Source organism: Ptiloglossa arizonensis, chromosome 9 (assembly GCF_051014685.1).
Source record: "Ptiloglossa arizonensis isolate GNS036 chromosome 9, iyPtiAriz1_principal, whole genome shotgun sequence".
Lineage (NCBI taxonomy): Eukaryota > Metazoa > Arthropoda > Insecta > Hymenoptera > Colletidae > Ptiloglossa > Ptiloglossa arizonensis.
The window spans coordinates 1434204-1457030 of NC_135056.1; the positions used below are offsets into that span (position 1 = coordinate 1434204).

Below are 22827 nucleotides of genomic sequence, written 5' to 3' on the forward strand. Positions count from 1 at the left end.
GTAATATCTCTTTCTTCCCTGTTGAGTACAATCTCGTTTCCTCTAATTTTTTTGCGATGTTGTGGCACTTTCATTTTCGTAGTTTTTTCTATACTCGTCGCAGATTTTTTGTTTCTTTCAACTTTGTCAATCGCTGTATAGTTTTTTCGTCATTGCTGACTTCTTCGGACGTTGCATTACTTAACTCTCCACAAATATGAATATGAAATCAGACAAACGTACTAATCTACGCCTCATCATCGACTGCCCTTTTTCCACGTTTCCTTTGCACGCCTGTCCTCCTCGATCGCTCCTGTTTCTTTCTTTTGGTACGCGCGCGCGCACGCACGCACATATACATATACACGCGTACACACAGTTTGTCACGTGACGCTTTCTCCGTCGCGGTCAAGTATTACTGGCTCTTCGCATTATCATTTCCGTTCTCACATATATCTCATCAATGTTTCGAGGCCCGGTAGTTTGATCGGGACAAATTGCGGGAGCACAAGTTTAGCACAACGAATGGCGGGAGCAGGAAGTTTTAGGTCACACAATGAGATGGGGCAGTTGAAGTTTCTCTGAATTGCCGAGACGTAGTTGGCGAACTGTATTATAATATATTGACTTGAGACGTCGCGTACACTTGATTTGGCGTGACTTATGGTCAGCGTGAGATAGCCACGACGACGACACAAAACCGCGCGGATCTACTCGAACTTACCGAGCGTGAAACAGAAGCGGATGAGAGAGCAAGAGAAGGGTCGTCCGCCGGACGGATCACGAAAACTAAGTTTCAACACAACGAGAAGGCTAATTCGATAGCTCGGATACTCCACGTAGTCTGCATTCTGTGCTCGGGTTTGAAATTGTAGACGCGTCTTTTGTTGCAAATGATTCAAGGAAGATTTCTTGTTATAATATTATACTTTTGTACCAGGAAAATACTTCACTGTCGAATAGAAAACACAGAAGAAACTTGTTTCGACGTACAGAATATATTATGTGCGTTCAAAATATACTTTTAGTAGGATTAATCCAATACAGGTCAATATAATTGCACATTGCACGCCAGTTCAATATTAGCAACTGAAAACTTGAAGGAAACTGGCAGTATCGCGTTTACGCCGGCTACAACCGAAGCTCGTACACAGAGATCATCGTGTGGATGCTTGTACACGAAGGTCATTGAATGGGGGAATAAAGGGTTAAAAACTTTTATTAACTCTAGTCTCTGCCAGTAGACATATAGCCATATCCATTATTGTTCTATTTAACTAATTATTTAGCTACTTCATTTAATTCGTATAGCAGACATGCATTTACCTGAATCCCCTTTCTTCTTATAAATTGATCAATTTTGTGGTTTTAATACTCTGTAACGTCGGAAAGATTACAAATTAAAGTGTTTCACAAAGTTCTGATGATGTACTTTATTTAGACAGAAATACTCGGTCGGTCGTCGGAATGGTGGTTTATAGTAAGTGGATCTCGACAAGAACTAGTGAAACGTTTCCTTTCGAGTTTATTTACATGTATCCCCGGAAAAGAAACGCCTTTTCCGAGGGTTCATAGATGTCCTTCGTTGCCTCCGCTCTCTTTGTTGAGAGGCAAAGATTCCTTTGTTGAGTGGCGTTGTCTTCAGAGGCGCGAGATTCGGGATTTTCCGGGTCCCTGTAGTGATACACGGCTGGCAATGTTTCCTGCTTGAAGTCTGCCGCGCACGTGAAAATCGTAAATGCACAAAATGACACTTTTCTTATTTATTAGGGTCGTTAACCGTGTGCTGCTACAACTCTTTTCCATTATCGCATCTGATTTTCTTAACTTTCTTCCTTGTTTATTTTTCACTTTACTTCATTTATACATACGTATACTTTGAATAATTTGCCATAGTTATCAATAACAAACATGAAATATCTCTCACCTCGACATCTGTGTGAATAATTTCTAAAACTTTCTTCGCTTGAACCCTGCTGTTCTTAAGGGGCACATTGTGTATTTTGTTTTCTATGCAAAGAACAGACTTAGTATGCTAATATTATGGTTTTGCTATTCGACGAAATTTCCATTGCAAGGAGACAATGAAAAAAGTAATATGGAGCACGTTTTTCATTTCGAAAAATTTGTCAGATAAAAATCCTCTTGGCAGGTGGCAAACGCAACGAATGGTTTAAAAAATTATATCCAGAAAAATTCTCTGCCACGAATTGCCCAGGACACGATTCGGCCAATTTATAAGAACTTCAACACCGACGAGCTATTACAAAGGTGTGAAGGTGGTTTTATACAAAATATCAACGAGAGTTTGAACTCAATCATTTAGACAATAGCTCTTAAAACAATGTTTAGTAGAATAAATACAGTTAACATTGCAGTAACACTTTTAATAATGGTTACAACATCCTGTTAATGATACAATTAATGAGTTTAACAGTAGGTTCTATCAGTTATGATTATTGTCAAACAAACGAGCGATGACTAAGTAAAGCTGCAACAGAGATTGAAGGAAATAGCAGAAAGGCTCTACAATTCCTTAGAAAAATCGGAAAAGAGAAAGCCGACAGTTTTTGTAAGGCAGAAGAAACATTATATGGACCTGAAAGAGTTGACTGAAGGTAAAATTTTAAAAATTCTTCTGTATTGGACAAAATAGATATCTTAAAACTTGTTTCACAATTTTCTCAAATCTACAATTTTCAACCTGACCGTCACGAAATCTCCGGAACTACACATCCGATTTACTTCAAGTTTTCTAGAAATATTCTGCCTAGAGTATTCTACAATGTAGAGTACGATTTTTTTAATATGTTAATATTGTTTGCTTTTTTTTCAAGCTTCGACTATTTCTACAATTATTAAACTTTTCAAAGAATCATACGCTACTTTTTGGATGATAGTTTCTAGTTTATGAATCAATAAAAATTTTTTATTTTAGACCTCCCAGTTCTTGCCAACTGTAACTGGCCAACAAACTATGTTCCGCCAGGAAGGGTTCTGAGAATAGCGAATAACTTCGTCATTTTATATGATTTTTATTTTCACAAAATTGTAGAATAAAGCTGAGAGTTATACTTATATTCTAGGAAAAGGACTAAATTTTTCATTTAGTAACTACTTAAAAAGAGAATTCCCAAACTTTATCCATTTTTTGACGTCTCAGAGTGGTGTCCCCCCTTAAGGAAACCATGATTGTTGAACGCCAACTTTACCATTAGTGGTCTGCTGTATTCACTTACACTCTGTCTAATTGTTCCCTCTTTCAACCACTCCTCCACTTGCTTCATTAATATCTTTTTCTCCTTTGGAGCCAACCGCCTTGGTTTGGAATAAACGGGGATATCATTTGTCTCGTTCGTCTATTCTCATTATCCAGCTAACATCTTCAATTTCTTTCATTACGCTTTCATTGCTTGTATCCATTAATGTGCCACCCAGACCTAACCCAGACTTAATGACCGCTGTTGTGGCTCGCTTTTGTTGAATCTTTACACACCGTGTTATTCAATATTTCGTCCGCTCGCCGTATGTCTAACTGTCCTTTGCCTATACGAACGTCTAAATCTTCTAACAACTCTCTTCCTATAAGAACTTCGTCACACATATCCGATCAACTTACCATAAATACGTTCGTTTTATACTTGTTTCTTATATCGATTTTCGTTTCAAATTTTCCGACCGGCTTTGTTATTGCATTACTGAATCCTGTAAATTTTCGAATCGTTTTGTCTAACTTCGGACTTCCTATTCGATTGCAAACTTTTGAGTTTATTACGTTTACTTCGCTACCCGTACCTAACAACGCGTAGGTGGATAAACCGTTAACCTTAAGCGCAATTTTATCGGTAGAATGAATAAGGTTTGCTACCTTCTTATTCGGATGATTCGACTGATTACAATAAGGTGACCAAAACTATTACATCTAAAACATTTTAAATCTTTGTCTTTATCTGGACATATTCGATAGTCGTGTTTGACCAAGCCACATCACTGTAACAATGGTTTCTTTTTACCGCTGCATGCTCAACCGTTCGCGGTGACGTTACCCTTCTTTGTTCATTTCTCCTATAACGCATATTTTGTCCGGTACCTTCTTTTATTTTATGAAATATTTCTACATTATTTTTTAATTCTGAAAACGTTCGTAAATATATATATATATATATATATATATATATATATATATATATGGCCTTATTGTGATTCTTGCCTTGTAGACCGTCCGCGATATGTGTAATGGAGGCAATAAGTGCAAGATCGTCTTTATTGAGGGTTCCGAATAGTGATTTAGATGCTATTTCGATAATGTTTAACAAGCCTCTTTTGTTTCGAATTTGTAGTACTGATTTTAATCCTTTTCTTTGTTTTAACATTCTAAAGATTTCAAGTATAAGAACTTTCACTTCGTATTTGAATTGACAGTCTATATTAGTGCAAAAGTCGGAAAGTATTTGATCGTTTTTCTAGATTTTTAATGCATTCGTCGTGTCTATTTCTCCAAAGTTTGAACAATTCATCTTTACTAAGAGAAGAAGTGGTTGCTAATACAGAAGTTATATTGGCTTTGTGTCCAAAAGTTAATTCAAAAGGCCTATAGCCTGTACCTTTACGGATAGAAGTGTTATATCTATGCAAATAAGATTGAGATTCTCGTCCCAGTCGTTCCCTTTATCAGTTATACAAATTCGTAACAAATTTTTAACTCACTCGTGTGTTCTTTTTAAAGCTCTGTTAATTTGTGGATGAAAACTGCTAGTTTTTTTGCTAGTTTTCAAGGACGAATCCTTGATTCGTTAGGATGTGTTTAGAAGAGAAGAAGGTTTACACATAATGTTGCAGGAGGTTTTCGATTATGAAAGGTGCTTGTTGATTTTTCATGAGAATAAGGATTAAATGTTTTGTTAAAATATCTTGAATTGATAGAATAAACTGATTTCCTCGTTTGGTTTTTGTGAAAAGGCCTATAATATCCATTTATATAATAGCAATTTTATCGTTCGATTCTAAAGGTGCGTCTGCAGTTACGATTTCTTTCCTAGGTTTAATGCGTATTAGTTTTTTCTTCACATGTGTATCAGTATTGAATGAATTCAAAAACGCCTTTTTCTATACCTGGTCAGTAACGGTTATAACAAATTTTTTCAATTGTTTTATTTTCTCCGAAATACTGCGAAACGTCAATATCGTGAGCTTCTCTCAAAATTGTTTCTTTTTCCAGTTGTCTATATTCTCTGAAAGGTTCCTGAGGTACCTGTAACTTTCTGTCTAAGTATCTGTCAATAAAGAATCTAAGCATTAATTGTACATGGACGATTTCTAATTTAAAAATGGTTAAATCATTAATATCAATGTCGAAGGTCTTGGCTTGTAGTTTGTTCAAGTGTTCTTCGTCAAGTAAATCTTTTAGTCTATTGAGCCATAATTTTTCGTCAAATGATCCAAGGATCGCCCGGGTTAGTTGTGTCCAATTAGGATGATTAGGTTTATCGATTATCGGGGAAGAGGAAGGGGTAGTTTTCCAGTTTTCATCGTTTTCAAAGAGCGTATCATTGCTTGTACTTGGATGTGGAATTTTTAGATCTGTAGGAGATGTATTGGTAAAATCCATCAAATCGATTGGGTCGGCAAGGTCTGGGTCTTCGTTTTGGAAATTAATCGTTTCAGTAATCGTTGATCATGTGAAATGTAAACGAGAAAGAGCGTCGATGGCTTTGTTCTCTTTTCTTTTTTTGTACTCTATTTCATAGTCGTACTTCATGAGTCTGGAGGATGGATCTTTTATTATTATGGAGTCATTTCAAAGCTCGATGGTCTGTTTAAGCAATACATTTTTTTCCTAGAAGATACTGCCTAAGTCTTTTGATTGCCCAAACTATTGTCAGAGGTTCTCTCTCGGTGGTAGTATAATTTTCTTCGACGGGATTGAGGGTACGGGAGATGTAACAATAAGGATGATGGTTTTGGGAAAGTACGACACCTATGCCTTGGTTGGATGTGTCGGTTGTAGGATGAATATTTTTTCAAAATTAGGGTATCGTAAGACAGGGAACTCGTATAGTTTTTTTGTCTCTCTATAGTTTGTTTCGATGTGTTGAGTTCGGAGTTTAGATAGAAGGTCGATGATGCGAGAAAGGTTAAATGCAATAGCGAAATCATTTAGGTAAAGGATTCTGTTATTAATTTCATAATTATACTTTTTTAAGAACGGTAAACCAATTATGCTGTCTTCAATTAAATGGAAATCGTCCGAGGCTACCAAGAACTTGTGTGGAATGTTAAACACTTTTAAGGCTGTGAATTTATTAGTGGTATGTAAATCGTATTCCATGAGAAATTGCTGTTTTTGCTCCGAAAGTTCTATATGGGATACCAAACTTTTCTTTATAATGTTGATTCCTGCTGCAATATCCAAGAGTTATCTTCCGTGCCGGGACCTTGAAGTCTGCATCGGATGTGCTGCAACTCGCGTGGTGTGTAATGGATGCGGTTGGTTTTTGGTCCTCCTTCGTCGTTGCTTCGTGTTCTGGTGAAGTTGTTAATACCGGATTGTGGAAGTTCACTCGTAATGGTGGAATTTTTCCGAAATGGCGGTTTGAAAAATTCTGTTGTTGATAACATCTTTCCTAGGTGTGCCCTATTTTTCCACATTTATTGCACTTCGTGATGGAGCGAAGGTTGAGTGGCATGTTATCGAAACTTCTGGGCAGCTGTTATGATGACCTGCTCAGAGTGTTGGTTGGTGTCAACCTTCACATCTTACCTCGTAAATTCTCTCGTTGGACTGCACTTCTTCCTACATCGCGTAGCTACAGTTCCATGTCTAGTGCATGTTTCTTCCATGTTTTCTTATACATTGGTAAGTGTGTTGTGCCTGGATGGGATGACCAATTGTCCTATTTCTTTTCGTAGATACAATGTGAAGATCCCGACTTCTTTTAATGCAATTCGCCTGGCCACAGGAGATTTGTGTTTCGCTTTTATAGCGTAGCGAAGTTCACTAAAAGCTATGCCTAAAGCGGGAGCTGTATGACTAAACACTTTTTGTCATACCTTGTTTCGTATTGTGGAAACGATTTGTGCAGCCGCTTACGGTGACAGATGTCAAGACGCGATTTCTAAGTACCTCGTATAGTTCGTCATAGGTTTCGATAAGAATAAACCGGATACTGCGTTTGGCATTCCGAATGATCTTCTCAGCGAGTATCTTACGCAACAGCAGTTGTGGTTCTCTGCATGATGTTCGTGTATACCGTACAGTTTTTATGAAGTCTTCTATAGTATACCGTTTTCATCTCGTTCTCGCAGGGTCTCGATTATGTGTATGGCGTCGCTGGCATTCGCTGTTGCTTGTTGGCTTGCCTGGATGTCAGATGCAAGTGTTCGTGGTCAGTGCAGCATGGCTCGGTGGTCGAAGTCGTCGTCTATTGGGATCGGCTAAAATGTTCAAAGAGTCCCTTCTGCTTGAGGGAGGCCATCCTCGGTGATGACCCTAGTTCCAGTGATTTGTCTCAGCTGTCTGATTTCCCCAGCTCGTCGTTGATTTTCTTCGGCTAAATTAGCAATTGCTTTTTCCGTGGTTTCCAATTTGTTAGTTTAAATTAGTTTGAATCTATAAAATGTTAAAAAAATTAAAAGAATAAGCATGTTTTAAAAACCGTTATTCATGCGATAACGACACATCTGCTGAAGATTCTGTACAAATTTGAGGTTAATCGGTGAAATATAATTTAAGATATTGTGCACACCAGTTCAAGAAATGAGGTTTTGAGAAAAACTTGTTTAAAGTTTAATCATCGGTAAATATTACGAATTTAAGCAAATTCTATTACAAACATATTTTCGACGACGTATACTTTAAGAGATAACAATATTCTTTTTAAGTTCTAAACAAGAATATCCCCTTAATCTAAATATTGGTATCTCGTTTCTTTGGATGGACTATATGCAATTTATACCAGATTTTCGGGTCTCCGACCTTACTGTACGTCGCTCCAATCCTTGGATGTCTAATTTTTGTGATATTTTACCCAATTCAACTGCATTTTGTGATTTTTTATGAAAGCAATTGTTTCATGATAGCTGTACAGCCATTTAAAGTCCAGTTTTTAGTTGCCTTGTCACCAGAGTCAGGAATACGATGGAAGAAATAGTAGAATATTTCAAAGGAAAAATAAAGTCGAAGCCACTGGAAAATAAAAATGAAGGTAAAACGAGCGATGAAGAGCCTTCAAAATCAAATACATTTACTGCTGTAGGCTTAGCGTAATCTACGGAAAGAAAGCATCTACCAAAATGTTACAACTGCGAAAAAATTGAATACGTGCAAGCTCAATGTCGACAAGAAAATATAAAAAGTAATAAGTATAAAAAAAAATGGCAGTGTTCCCGTGGACAAGGTAAATTTAAACATGTTAGAGGACGTCAATATACAAATAAAACCAACTCTCATCAAGGGTGAACAAATATGACATCAAAGGAGAAATAATGTGGTTATTAAACAGTTATATAACAATATTTACCATATTGTTAATAGTAATAAATTGTTTTATAAGAGTATATCGTTGATAAAACTGGTAAGTATAATGTGGGAGACAGTCGCAAGTTGTTAGCGACTAAAGTTGATGATAGAAGAGTATTATTTTAAGACTACCAAAACGAGACAGAAATGTCACTACGAAATATTTTTGATGTTAAAGATATGAAAGTGAATTTAATTTGTTATATTAAGGTGTCAGATAATCATAAAATTGTATCAGTGGGAAATAGTACGTGAATATATTGTAGTGCGTTGGCCGACGGAAGGTGTTGAATTGGAGCGTCTCGTCATCCGCGCTTCTCGACAGCGTTTTACGGGTGTCGAGATCGTTGGAAATTTAAAGAAATGAGTCTTGTCGATAATGTTTAACAATGGTATATTTATCGTAGTGTTGGCGAAAGTTGGTAAGTTGAATATTTCGTGTAAACTGGCCACGGAATTCTAGCCACCGAATTCTGGTTTGTTGAAATCTGTTTGTCGAACTCTTGTAACTTGTGTTGAGCTCTTGTGTCTTGTGTAACTGTCGAACTTGTGTGTTTTAAACTGTGTTATGTCAAACTGTGTCAAGCTGTTCTGCTTCTGAGTACTGTCCTGTGTCTTCCTCCGCGTGTCAATCCTCCGTTTTATATGTTCGGTTCGAAATGTTATTGGTCGAGGAATCTGGGAGGTGGACAGCTGCGTCGGAGGAAAAGGAAACCTGAAGTGAGATTGTTAGTTAAAAACCGAGGGTGCTTGGAAATCAAAATTGTTAAAAATCGTAAAGATGAGAAAGTTGCCTTAATGGCCTTGCAGCTGTTTAGCAGACCTCCAAGAACCCAGGTTATGGTTGTTGGTTTGAGGTGAATTGCACGCGTGTCGAGCACGTGCTCGGTATCCGTGCTAATCCAGCCATAAACGTAGAAGGTAGTCCTTTCTAGAAGGAGGTCCTGGCTTGGTACGAATTGAAAGTCCTCTAATACCAGACCCGGTGATCCATACTGCTGCAGTGGCAGCAGCTGCTATCCCGACCTACGCAGAGCCGGTGGACCGTCGGTCGAGGCTGTCTGGCCGCTCTTGCTCAAGTGGCTGGGCAGAGGCTTTAAATACGCTCACCTGCCGCACAATGCAGGTGTCTGACCACGGTTAGTTCAGACGATAACTGCACTGTATAGAGAAGGAAGCGTTGCCGTGCTGCTGGTGCTGTACCGCGGACGAGGACATGGCGCAGCACACACTCAAGTCGTTCCCCGTTTGGGCGGATGAGCGTCGTATTCTGCTTGAAATAGTCGAGAGGAACCTCTCGTTGCCGTATGTGATACAGGTCATGCTCGGCATTCAGGCGGTCCCCCTAAACCGTGGTAGACGGGGGCGCGTTTGTCCCGCGCTTCTGTTTCCATCCCCTATAGGAGAACAGAGACGGTCTGCATTAAGCGGATCGTCTCCTCTCAACCGATGACAGAGTTGCTTTCGGGTATAGGGTAGACCACTTTCCTTGAGAGCAGAAACAAGATAATAACCGTGCAAATGGTGGTCGGACGCAACTTATTGACGTCGCAGGTGGCCGTGAGATTCGCGGCTCGCAGCCGCTCTTCGTGCAGCCTTCCGGAAACAGGAGCGTCATAACACTGGTGATGGTGGAACGGGGACATCAAACACAAAACAAATGATACAAATACACGAGCGGGTACAAACTCCGCGCGGAATTGTAAGTGGGGGGGGGGGGGGGGGTCAGGATATCGTTCAATTTTATATTCTCTTGAATTGCCTCAATTGAGTCGGAGTCTCTTTCTATTTGATCGATTCTCGATCGTACTTGATAAACGTCCGAAGTATCGGACGCTTTGCATAACTCAATGAAGTTTGTAAACAAGATCAATTTGGATTTGACAGATCCACGTTTTCGCCAAGTTCGCATTCGACGATTACATGGATCTCAGATGCCATGGTTACGAATAAACGGAAATGATCGAATCAATTCACAAGGAAACGAATTGTAAGGAATAACAACACTTTAACAAATATCACCTACTTACGATTTCTGCGGCTTCACCGGCAATGTAGAGTCCTACGATGAAGTCTAGGGAATGGCTCCTGTAACTGAATCCCCTCTGGATATGACGATGATAATGCTTACAGAATCTGGTTGCAGTGGACCAAAATGATAGGTGCGAACGTTGTATGCAACTTGAGAGATCGATGAGAAATACGTTTACGCTATTGATGAAATGTTACAAAGAAAAGTATCTCATTTCAATTCACTAACACGACAAATTTATTTCGTATGGTAATAACCACAATAACAGCAGAATAATGGAAGAGTTTTACCTAACATGTGAGTAAAATTGAGTAGAATTTTTGGAGAATGAATATAATTGAAAATACAATTGTATTATTTATCACAAATGTTAATGATTTTGAAAGTAACTAGTAACTTAGTAGCACAAATAGCGAATTGAAATAAAATTTTAATAGAAAGAAATTACTTTGTCTTTTTTTATTTAGTCCGTTATTATCCAATATTTATTTTATATTTCTATAAGAAGTGATTGTTCGAAAAAATAGTGTCTTTAATATGTGCGCCGTTGATTATACAAATGATTTATTTCTAAGCCAAATAATTCAAATTACAAAAAAAAAAATAGAAATGAATTTTAGAAAAATGTATTATGTAATCATTGGATCCATATATTGTATAATCGGCTTTGGATATGATCACACACTAATCGTGTGCAGTCATCGAATTCGGTATTTCGTCTCGTTAAACGTCTCGTTCCGCTTTTTTGGTAAATTAATGTATGATCGAATAATACTAATACAAACGAATCATATGAAAGACAAAAGTAATCAAAATTGTTATAATCATATTATATAATAATATTCATAAACGTTTATAATTATAAATATTTATATTATAATTACAAAAGTTTATTACGTTACATTTCATTTGAAGAAGTCAAATACTCGGATAAACTAATTTCTTCAGGAATCTATTATTGTCTGAGATCTTGGATTTTATACGCGTAACACGCATAAAACTTTTGCAAGAAACAATTTGGATTTCTTTAGAAAATATTAATAAACGTAAAACATCTTCATTGGCATTATTACGGGCCGATTTTCATGAAAGTTTATTGCAGAAAAATTTTTAATTTTTATTTCAAACTTCATGTGCCTCCTCGCTTAGTTTACCAATTAGTAGTAATTCATAAACAATAATTTCGGTACTGTGAATTAGCACTTTGCGAATAGTTAGAGATATTGGATACAACGGATACAATGAAACAAGAGCCTTACCATCTGTTAACTGCTCGTGGTAGATCTCCAAGATCTTTCGAGCATTGAATGTGTTTGCACGGTGGTGCCGACTATAAGCTGCTCGAAGGACCACCTTCCCGTTGGAAGGACTAATTTTGGTTGATCGGTGTCCGATGGACTGGACCAATGTAGATTGCTCGATGCCGCCTTCGAGGTCTCCGCCGCTTGCTGCTATCACGTCCAGGAGGGTGTTGAGCGTTGTCCTCACACACGGCGCCTCACTGGATGTACAAGCCGACTGCCGAACTTACTCGAAGGTCCAAGATTACGTTGAAATGCTCGAGAAATTACTGATAATTCCCTCGAGGAGTGCAAGTTCGTGATGAGAACTAACGCAGGAAGCTACACACTTCAATATGTGCGTTCAGGCCAAAACTCTAGCCGTACACTCCATACACTTTACGGGTCAGTGCAAACGTCACTTCGGTTCGCCCTTCTCCCTTAAATTAAGGGTGGGTGGCAACGAATGACTGACCAATTACGGCGGGTCCTAGTCCCGCCGAATCGAAGACATGCCCATCGCTATGGGGCTTAGATGGGGGCGCCGCGACGTGGACAGGGTGTCCAAACCCCTGCAGACCTGGGCTGGAATTTCCCAGCATCTGGAAGTGACGCAACAAGGTCGCGCTAGGGCCTCGCGTACCAGGCCGTGCAGGGGGTCCCTGTCCATCTGTTTGCAGTGTTTTATGACGGGAAATAGCCACTACTTACTCCGTGCTTCGGGTTGAACAACAAAAAATCTGATCCGCGGTGACAGGCCCTTGCCGTAGCCATGCGGATAATTTCTCTAACAAACCCGAAGCACGGACCCGCCATAAAACGCAGCTGCAAGCCTCTACACCATCATTGGTATTACTAGTATTAGATTTGTCAACTATTAACTCTAATTCGATCTTAAATTTTTCTTGTACATATTTCTTGCACTTTAGTTGCTTTTACAATATTTTTCTTATTCACACCTATATTATCCACACTCTTATTCGCCCAACCAGACGAGATACCGTATGCGACAAATGCACGTGATGAGCGCGTAAACAGATTAGGACCGACTTCACAATACTTGAATCCAATGATTACGTAGAACATTTTTTCTAAACGTCATTTTTATTTTTCTTATAATTTAAATTATTTGATTTACAATTAAATTATTTGTATAATTAGGAGCACATGTAATAAAAAAACTATTTTTTCGAACAATTACTTTTTACAAAAATATAAAATAAATATAGGGGGATTAATTACAACAGAATTAATGAAATAAGTTAGAAAAAGTAATTTTTTTTTTATTAAAAGCTTATTCTAAATCGCTCTTTGAACTATTATTTTATACCACCATTATCAACCGAATAATGTTGCGTTCCTGTAAAAAAGATCGAATCGTTCGAATAAATCAAGTAACTTGAGAAAAATTAAACAATTGGAAATGAGTCAAATGGCTCGAAAGAAGACGTGCAATGTAAATTCCGAACGTTTCCTCAAACCGTTCAAAGAGTCCTTTATAACTGAGTAAGAGTCGTTCCCGGAACTAAAAAAAATAGTCTTCGTTAAAGAACTAAATATTTTATTATTATACTTTTCAATAAAAGGTAACAAAAAAGTCCACTATAACTAAATATTAGTTATTAGAAAAAATTCAATACATTAATGCTTTATTTACCGCCAAACGAACAAACGTATTAATTTGGTTTATAAATATTGTACTTAAAAAAATATACTTATTAGAACATTTGTTTTTCACTCTGTAATTGAACCCAATAACGATGACCAACTTTGAATTTAAATGCAACAATATGTAATGCTTCATTTACCGCAAAACGAACAACCATATTAATTTGGTTTATAAATATTACCGTGTGCTTAAAAATAACGATGACCAACTCTGAATTTAATGCTACCGAACACAATTCAGTATGATTCAGAACATGCTTCAGTGTCGTTATTTTTTACTGATTCTATTAGAGCATGTTCTCAACTACATATAATTTACTCACAGATAATTTTGAATGTTTGAATTTCCAAGTTTTAAATATTTGCCATGTTCTGAGTCGTAGTATGCAACGAATTCAAGTTTGAAATATTTGACACGCACCAAAGAAAATTTATCCATTGATATATAGAAAAAAAATGTTAGCAGAATGTATTGTATCCACTGTTAAACATAGTAGAGGTTCATTTATGGTGTAGAGATATTTCTCCACCATTGGAGTAAAACTTAAAAAAAAATAAAAAATACAATGAGAAAGGAAGACTATAAGCAGATACTTGGGCAACATGCCATGCCATTAGATTGTCGTTTAATAAGCAGAAATTTTATTATGCAGCAGGTAACGACCCCAAGCAATCATCTAAATTATGTAAAGGGTTTTCATTACAAAAAGAAACAAAAGGTTCTGAAAAATATGAAATGGCAATCACAGCCACAAGACTTAAACCCAATTAAGCTTTTATGAGAAGAGCTCAATAGGAATATCCGATTGCCTTAATGCTTAATATCAGAAGAACATTTTTGGCAACAATTCAAGCATGGAGAAACATAAAATTAGAAACAATAAAAAAACTTATTGTCAGGATGCTTAAATTGCACCAGATAGTTATTAAAAGCTGTCAAGTATAGAGTTCGAGAGGCTCGTTTGAATGTGTGGGCACATGTATGCGATTGTGTTTTTGGTGAATCCCCCGCATTTGGTCGGCTCACGCTCACGTGTCTTTCTGTTTAGAACTAATTATTAGTTCAAGAAACATAAAGGAAAAGTTAATTGAGCCAGAAGCAGCCTTCGTTCACCCAAGGTGAATCCCAACCTACATTCAACAGAAGCAAAGACAGCTTTTTTTAATGAAAACTCAATTTAAGAAAAATATCTATTTCTTTATAAAAAGTGAAAGATATAAAATGTGTTACATATAAGGTTTTTTGATGAATAAAATTTTCTCAGTTTTGCGAAATACATACCACTATCCGACTAAAAAAAGTAAATACAATTAATATAAAGATACAGAAATCTATTGAGATGTATGAAAACAATTGAAATGCTTTAATAATTATTAAATATGATAATTTCTAAAAAAATTAATATAAATAAAAACTATATAGGGATTGATTTAGTACCGGTTTATACTTAATACTGGTTTTTAATAATAAATACAAAAATAAATAGTTACAGTTGAAGAATCTGAAAAATTAAAGGTGTATTAAACAAGACTTGTTTCTTCGTTTCTCTTCTTTTTATTCATTCCTCTACATATTTAAATACTAATGAAAGGGAGAAAATTGAAATTAAATGTAGAAAATTACATCGAATTAACGCTTGTTTCTTTTCTTTTGACTGTGATTTATTAGAAACAATTATTTGCTTTGAATTTCTGATTGAGTCAAAGATCTTTCCTTATATTCAATATTTGAATATTAGTGTAATCTGTTTTTACTATTTTATTGTCTGCTATCGAATATAATGTTAACGACATTTTGCACAATGAATTTTATTAGGTGTAAGGGAAAGTTCTGTCGTTTTTTTATATCTTCTTCCTGAAAGAAGGTGAAACCGTTAATGCTCTTCAACAAACTGTTGAAGCGTCCATCTTTGACAAACGGAAACGTCATCTTTCATTATAACAACGCTAGACCACATGTGGCAAGAAAGTGCATTTAAAAAGTATCAGAGATTGATTGAGAAATGTTGCCTCGTCCCCTATATTTACCGGATATTGTACCGGTATTGTAAGCTTTGACGGTGTCAAAATGGCAGTGGAAACATTTTTCGCATCAAAAAGCGAGGACTTTTTCTTTAGGAGAATGGATAAGCTACCAAAACAATGGTAAACAGTCATAGCTAACGGGAGAAATTACATTTTAGAATAAATTGTAACAAATAATTAAAAATAATTATTTTTGTTTTCTTTTTAAAAAAAAAAAAAAAAAAAAAAAAACAGAACTTTCTCTTACACCTAATAATACTACAATAAGAATGTGGTTTCAATTAATGAATGTGAATTGTGTAACAGTTTATAAAAATTACTTTCTTTAGTCTGACTCTGATCCTGAACTAGCATCTGACTCGTATTCTCCTACATTTATGCTAAATTTGTATTCTTGATCACATCCCAAGTATGCATCGCTCATAAAATACAAAGTATAAGAATGTTGCCCAGGAGCAGGTGCTACAAAATCAAGTTTGACCTTTGCCTTCTGTTGTAGTGTTAATCTCTTAATAGACAGTAAAGAATTTGTCTTTGGATCACCAATAACAACCCACCAACCTTCTTCGCGTTTCTGTGGGAAGAAGGGTGCTACAACTGGTCCCATAACTTCATCTTCTCTTTCAAGCTGAACAATAACATTGACAGTGCCACCACTACGCAACTTATCTTTATCTTGAACTTCGTAAGACATTTCTATGTTGGGATAACGATTACAGAATTTAGCAACATCCGCCATTTGTGGTTCGGATAATTGTAAAAGACGATTCCTATCATCGTCTTCTAGTTCCATTACATCAAATACGGTTTCTACTCCTTTGTCTGTACAACGTTTAATAGTTTCAGAAGTAAAATGTGGCAATTGTTTTAAATAAGAATCTTTAGACCACATTGCCTGAGTGACCATTTGTGCTAATTCCATAGCAGCAACTGCAGGTGCCAGCCAACCAGATGAACTAAGAACATCAACGCAAGCTTGTATTAATCTTACAGCTTTACTTAATACTAATTCTGTATCTTTTTGAAGTTCTGGACCAAGTTGTATTCTGGATAAATGTGCTTGCAACAAAAGCTGTGCTTTTACATGAGGATCGGCCATTCTTGTAGCTTGTGGAGCATGTGGAAGTCGTGCTGCTAAACTTCTCAATAAATTTTCTTCCCGCTGTCGAACTGGAACAGTTTCATATTCAGCAGCTGCTGAAATAATCTCTAATAAACCTCTGATTTTCGTTTTGTTATTCAAAGAAAGACTAAATAATTCAATCGTTGCATAATTGATATAATAATAAGCGGCAATCATTCCAAGATTTAAAGGTAAAGTGTCCATTTCATCTTCCACAGCAACACATTTTGCTTGTTCTAAATCACTCAAAGTACTTTCAACCAATTCGGATAAATGATCTGATAGATGCCTATGTGTAACACCTTGCAATCCATAATAATTTGGATTTTGTGTGAGACGCCTATACAAGAAAGTCCATGTAAGATAATCGACAGCATCTTGTTTATTCTCTATTGTTTTTGTCACAATCTCGGCATTAAAATGATCGTGCAATCTGTGATCTAAATGACTTTCCACAGGTAAAGGTTCGTTCAAAAATTTCTTAAAAAAGTCTTTTTTCGAGCTCTGACAGAGAAGAATACATTTAGCATCATCATCCTCTAACGGGCGGTTTGCTCGTGCTACCATTTGTAGAACATCCGTAATAGGATAATCCTCATAGGCATGAGTTTTGCCATTGTAACACTGAGTGTCCATAACAACTACAAGGTGGGAACTAATAGATAAATCCCAACAAAGATCTCTTGTAACAACTGCTATCTGAATAGCGCCGCTGTCAAACAGCTGTTCAACGAGGCGCCGATCATCCGCAGATAATCCTTCGTGAAGATAAGCAGCTCCTTGTGAAAGTGTTTCCTTCAAAGTTTTATCAGACATTCTATCAAGAAACGGTTTAATATCAACTTCTTCTGCATGAAAGAATCGGGAAGGTTGTCCCTCGGCTGCGGTGAATGTTAATAAATCGATAGCTGTTAACCTAGCTTGACGACGGGTAGGTACGAAAACAATAACTGGTTTGTGAGAAGCATATCGAAGTATTGCATTGTATACTGGTTTTGCCATAGCAGCCAGTCTAGATGCATTATGAGTAATATTTATTCCTTGTACATGCAGTTCTAGAGGTACAGGTCTAACAGATGGATGAAAGTTAAAAGTTGCAGCGGCAGGTGCACCTAACCATTGAGCTGCATCCTTTGCGTCTGCAAGTGAAGCTGATAATGCTATAATTCTGGTCGGTTTATCTAATTGAGAAGAAATGTAGCGTGCTCTTGAACATGCCACTTCTAATACAGGTCCTTCTTCGCCACCGATTAATTGAAGCTCGTCTACAATAAAAAGTTGAATATTCTGCACATTTTTTCTTTGTTTCCATCTTCGTGATAATACGTCCCACTTATCTGCAGTCGTAATTATAATTTGTCCTTTCGCAAGTAATTTAAGATCCGTTCCTGTTTCACCAGTTAACAGAACCACCTTTCTGCCTAACTGTTGATTAAATTTTGTCGACCAATCAGTGTAAACTAATTCTGCTAAAGCTTCTTTACTGACCATATATACACATCTACCTTCTGAATTCTGACTGAGTAAACGTAATACCGCGAACTCAGCAATAGTAGTTTTCCCCGAACCTGTAGGTGCCCCAACAAAAACGTTGTCATCCGAATTATAAACGGCATTAAACACCTGTGTCTGAATTGGATTAAACTGTGGAAATTTATCCGTATAGATATTTTCAAATTTTGAATTACGTAAAGCGGTAACTGGAAGCGGTTGCAAATCAAGTAGTTCAGTTGGCGGTAAATTCTTTTCTGGTAAAATTAAATGACGAAAGCTAACTGGTAATTGGGTTTCTGCTCCAATCCACCTGTCTGATACAACGCGTAAAAAATATTGTGGCGGTAGGGGTTCAAACACAGGTACGAAAAATTTAATCAAATGTTCATCTGCTGCGTATTTAGCTTTTAATAAGAAATACTCATGATGAAGTATTACTTCGGAATCTACGTCTTCAACTAAAATCCAGAATGCTTCGGAAGCACCGTGTACTTTCTCATCCCATTGAAAGTCAGGTGTAATGGTTAATTCTACTCTTAAAGTAGAACGTGTAATTGGTTGAATATGTGTTGATAATTCCAATTTCGGAAATTGATGTATGTATTTATGAATAGCTTTACCCAGTTTGGGCACTCGAATCAATTCTCCAATTTCATTCGGACCGAGATCGTACAATCTTTCCCATGGGAAATTCTTCTTTTCTATCTTCTTCACAATTTCTTCTGGCATTTTTCTGAATTGTCTAAGAGGTGACATTGATTGCCACATTCTACGATCTATCATTTTACACAAAGACAAACATTTATCAGCTAACTGTGCCCAACCACGGAACAATACAATTTCAAAAATTGCTCTCATCAATCGCGATGCAGATTGAGTAACAAATACCATATCAGACATAAGAGCGAATCCTTCAAGTTTTAATTGCGAAATGTATGCTTGTAAAAGTACATTAACTTTCGCACTTGGTTCTTCGATACTTTCTTTCACTGGAATGGGTACTCTCTCCATTAACTTCTGCAATTCTAATTTCTCTTCCTCTCTAACATTTATATGTTTAAATTCACTAGATAATGAAAATACTCGGAACAATTCGATTTCACTTAGAGTACGTTTTAGTAACTGATTATATATAGCCATCGTGTCATGAGTACAATAATAATGTGATGCTATTCGACCTAATTCAGTAGCTTGAAAATTTCCGGACTTTCGATCATATTTGATCAAACCACTGCGATCTAATCCCACTGCAGCAGAATGAATAAGATCTGCTCTATGTAATTCCAGTAATTGATCATCTTTCAATTTGTCATGATTTATACCATATAAATTGGAACAGCGAAGCATTCTAATGTACAAGTAAGTATATCCTAACCAAGTAACAGCATCTCTAATATTTTGTATAGTGCCCAAAACAATTTCCGCATTTAACATATCTGACATTTTACTAATTAATTGCGATTCAATGGGTAATTGCTGATTTAAAAGAGACAAATAATATTGCAATTCACTATGATTTGTGATAAGAATGCCTTCACCTTTTGTATCATATTGCGGACGACCAGCTCTACCTAACATTTGCAGTACATCTAAAGCACCTAGTTCAATCCATCTACCTTTTTCCGGATTATACACCTGAGTTCCTTTGATAATAACTGTATGTGCAGGTAAGTTAACACCCCAAGCTAAAGTTGCCGTGGACACTAAAACTTGTATGTGTCTATCCGCAAAAAGATCCTCGACCAATGTTCGATCTACTCTTGTCATACCAGCATGGTGAATAGCAAACCCATAAGGTAACAAATCTTTAAGTTCTTGATTTTTAACTTGTTCAGCTTCTGTTCTTAGAACTTCCATGGATGCAGATCCCTCTCTAAGGAATTGTCCTAATGTGTCTTTTTCTAAACACATATCCCTAATAGCACGCGCTGTTTTTCCTGTTTCTTTTCGTGAATGTACAAAAATAAGAACTTGATTTCTACCCGCGTGTTCCATTGTTTTTTCGTAGACAATTTCATTCATCACTTGAAAACGTTTCAATGCTTTTTTCTCTGTGATACCTATATACTGTTGTTCTAAAGCAACAGGCCTGAAACTATTATCAAAGTAAAATAAGCCGGTTTCTGGTTTAATACGTAAAAATGCCGCAACATCTTGATAATTTGGTAACGTTGCCGAAAGACCAATCAACCTCACATCTTCCTGTGTGGTTTCAATATTTCTAATTGTTCTAGCAACCAAAGCTTCTAAAACAGGGCCTCTCTCGTCATGCAGCAAATGAATTTCATCAATAATAATCAATCTAACTAACGAGGTGAAGGTCTTTTCGCCTCCTTTCCGTGTTATAATGTCCCACTTCTCGGGAGTGCATACTATGACTTGTGTTGCAGCTATCTGTTCCCTTGTCAATTGATGATCACCAGTTAATTCCGATACAGTTAAGTTGTACGTAGACAATCTTTTACCGAAATTTCCGACCATTTCTTGCACCAATGAACGCATCGGTGCAACATAAATTATTTTGAACTCATCAGTGTTAATTGTGCCATCAGAATTTATATGTTTCCCAATTTCACGCATCATACATAGAAGTGCAACGTTAGTTTTACCCGCACCAGTTGGTGCACAAAGTAATAAATTTTCATCACTTTCTAAAGCGGTTTGATACAGCCGACTCTGAATACGATTCAGAGTTTTAAAACCTTCAAAAGCTGGTTGCACATATTTTGGTAATTGATCAATGGGGTGAAGTTTCTCATTCTCTGTAAATGGTTTCGGTTTCAACGCAGGAACGTGAACTTCTTCGTAACTAAAAACAATATTTAAAAAATTAAAAAACTAGATTGTCAACATTTTTTTTTACTTATAAATTAAAGAGTTAAAACAGTTTTAATATCTACCCTTTTCGCTGCTTTCTAAAACTTCCATCAGGTAATTGACAACGTTTATTTGCCATAAAGTGACTGCCTTGTGCAAATATAAGGTCTTCTAAATCTATTAAATTCCTTGTACCCTGAACTTGACCACCAGGGCCCCCCGTGTCTTCATTTTCCTCTCTTCTTTTACGTTGCGCTCTTGCTTCCATCGTTTCATCAGTATCATCATCACCTTTACCAGTGTCCAACTGACGCAGAATTTTTGCTAATACAGGATCATCGTTCATCTTACTTCGAATTTTTTGTCGTTCTGATTCAGACTGTGAAGATGCCAACATAGTGCAATAAGCAACTGTAATTAATAAAGATAATTCATTGTATTAAATATTTAATTACTATTAACCCATTAAGGAGGAAAACTCGAATAAAATGTTAAAAGAAAAATTATTTTCAGCAATACTTTTATAATGTAAAACCTTATAAGCTTTATAAGAAAATAAAATATGAATATTGATCAGAAACCACAAATTGGCGTCAAACTTAAGTTTACAAAATTATTGATTTTTCTAAAATGAAGAGTTTAAATCTTCATTTATTTATTTTATCTTAAAACTGCATTTCTCAAATTAACGTACGGCATAATTCGAAAAATAATAAATTAATTGAGTTGATCCAAAGCAAATATATACAGTGAGTCACAAAATTATTTGCTCAGTTAATAATAGGGCAATGGAGGGTTTTTAAAACTTTTCTATTTGAATATACATAATTTACAGTTCAACGTAACAACATTGTAAAAAGAGAACGGTGAAAAGTTTTAATCTATAATTGCTCTTTTGCGTCACAAAATTGCGTAAATTATTCGCTCACACTACGAAGTAAGCAAACCAAAAACGCAATTTATACTACGATGAGCATTTGTTTCTAATTGTAATTGGAACTAGTCAGTATAACGTAGATAAGTATTCAGCGAGCATTAATTTTCCTTTATTGCATAATTTTCATTCTCATATAAACAATTGACTAACATGGATAGAAATAGTAAAGAAACAAGTCCAGAAGTTGGCAAAAATTATTTTTTATTAGAAAAATGGGAAACTTATTAGAGAAATTATAAAAATTGTTTATAGAAATTATTCTACACTCTAAAACGATATGAAGAAGGACGAGTGGAAAATAAAACAGGCTGTGGCAGAAGAATGTTATTAAATATCTTAGAACCGCGTTATGTAAGGGAAGTTAAAGAAGATCTAAATAGTTGATATTCAAAGCATACTAGGGAATAATGGATACCAACAGTCGCGTAGCGTGAAAAAGGCCTTACATAAACAAAATTAACCGAAAAGGAAGAGTAACAAATATATTTCAAAGAGCCTTCTGAATTTTGGCAGCATGTTATATTTTGCGATGAAAGCAAAACTATTTGGAAGCTCTGACGATTATCAAAAAGTTTGGTGAAAACCGAACACAGAGTTGGATTCTAAAAACATTTGTAGTACTATTAATAACACTTTGTGTTATGGTTCGGGGCTGTATTAGTTACCAAGATAAAGCTTCAAATGCCACTATAGCTGCAAAATTATTAAAGGAAGAGACAAATATAGAGATAAGCATATGGGGAGCACGAAGGACCCTTACAGAAGCTGATTTAGATTCGTTAAGAGAAAAAGGAAGCCAAAATTGTCGACGAAAAATAATAAACTTTGTTTCGAATTTGCCAAAAAATATCAAAATTCGATAATTGTTAAATAGGAACGGCTTATTTGATCAGACAAGACAAAATTAACAGAATTTGTTCAGGTGACCTGTCTTGGAGCTGAATTCGTAAAAAT

General features: G+C 36.3%; 1 protein-coding gene across 3 annotated transcripts in view; it reads right to left on the reverse strand.

The window, feature by feature from the left end:
• Positions 1–15019: 15019 nt before the first annotated feature.
• Positions 15020–22827, reverse strand: part of L(3)72ab (U5 small nuclear ribonucleoprotein l(3)72Ab) — a 47329-nt gene continuing 39521 nt past the window's right edge. For all 3 annotated transcript variants that reach the window (XM_076320970.1, XM_076320972.1, XM_076320971.1), the window contains 2 exons: positions 21020–21347; positions 15020–20928 (listed from right to left, as the gene is read on the reverse strand). In XM_076320970.1, coding sequence (XP_076177085.1) covers positions 15828–20928; positions 21020–21347 — 5429 coding nt within the window. In that variant the 3' untranslated portion in view covers positions 15020–15827. The remainder of the gene's footprint in view (positions 20929–21019; positions 21348–22827) is intronic.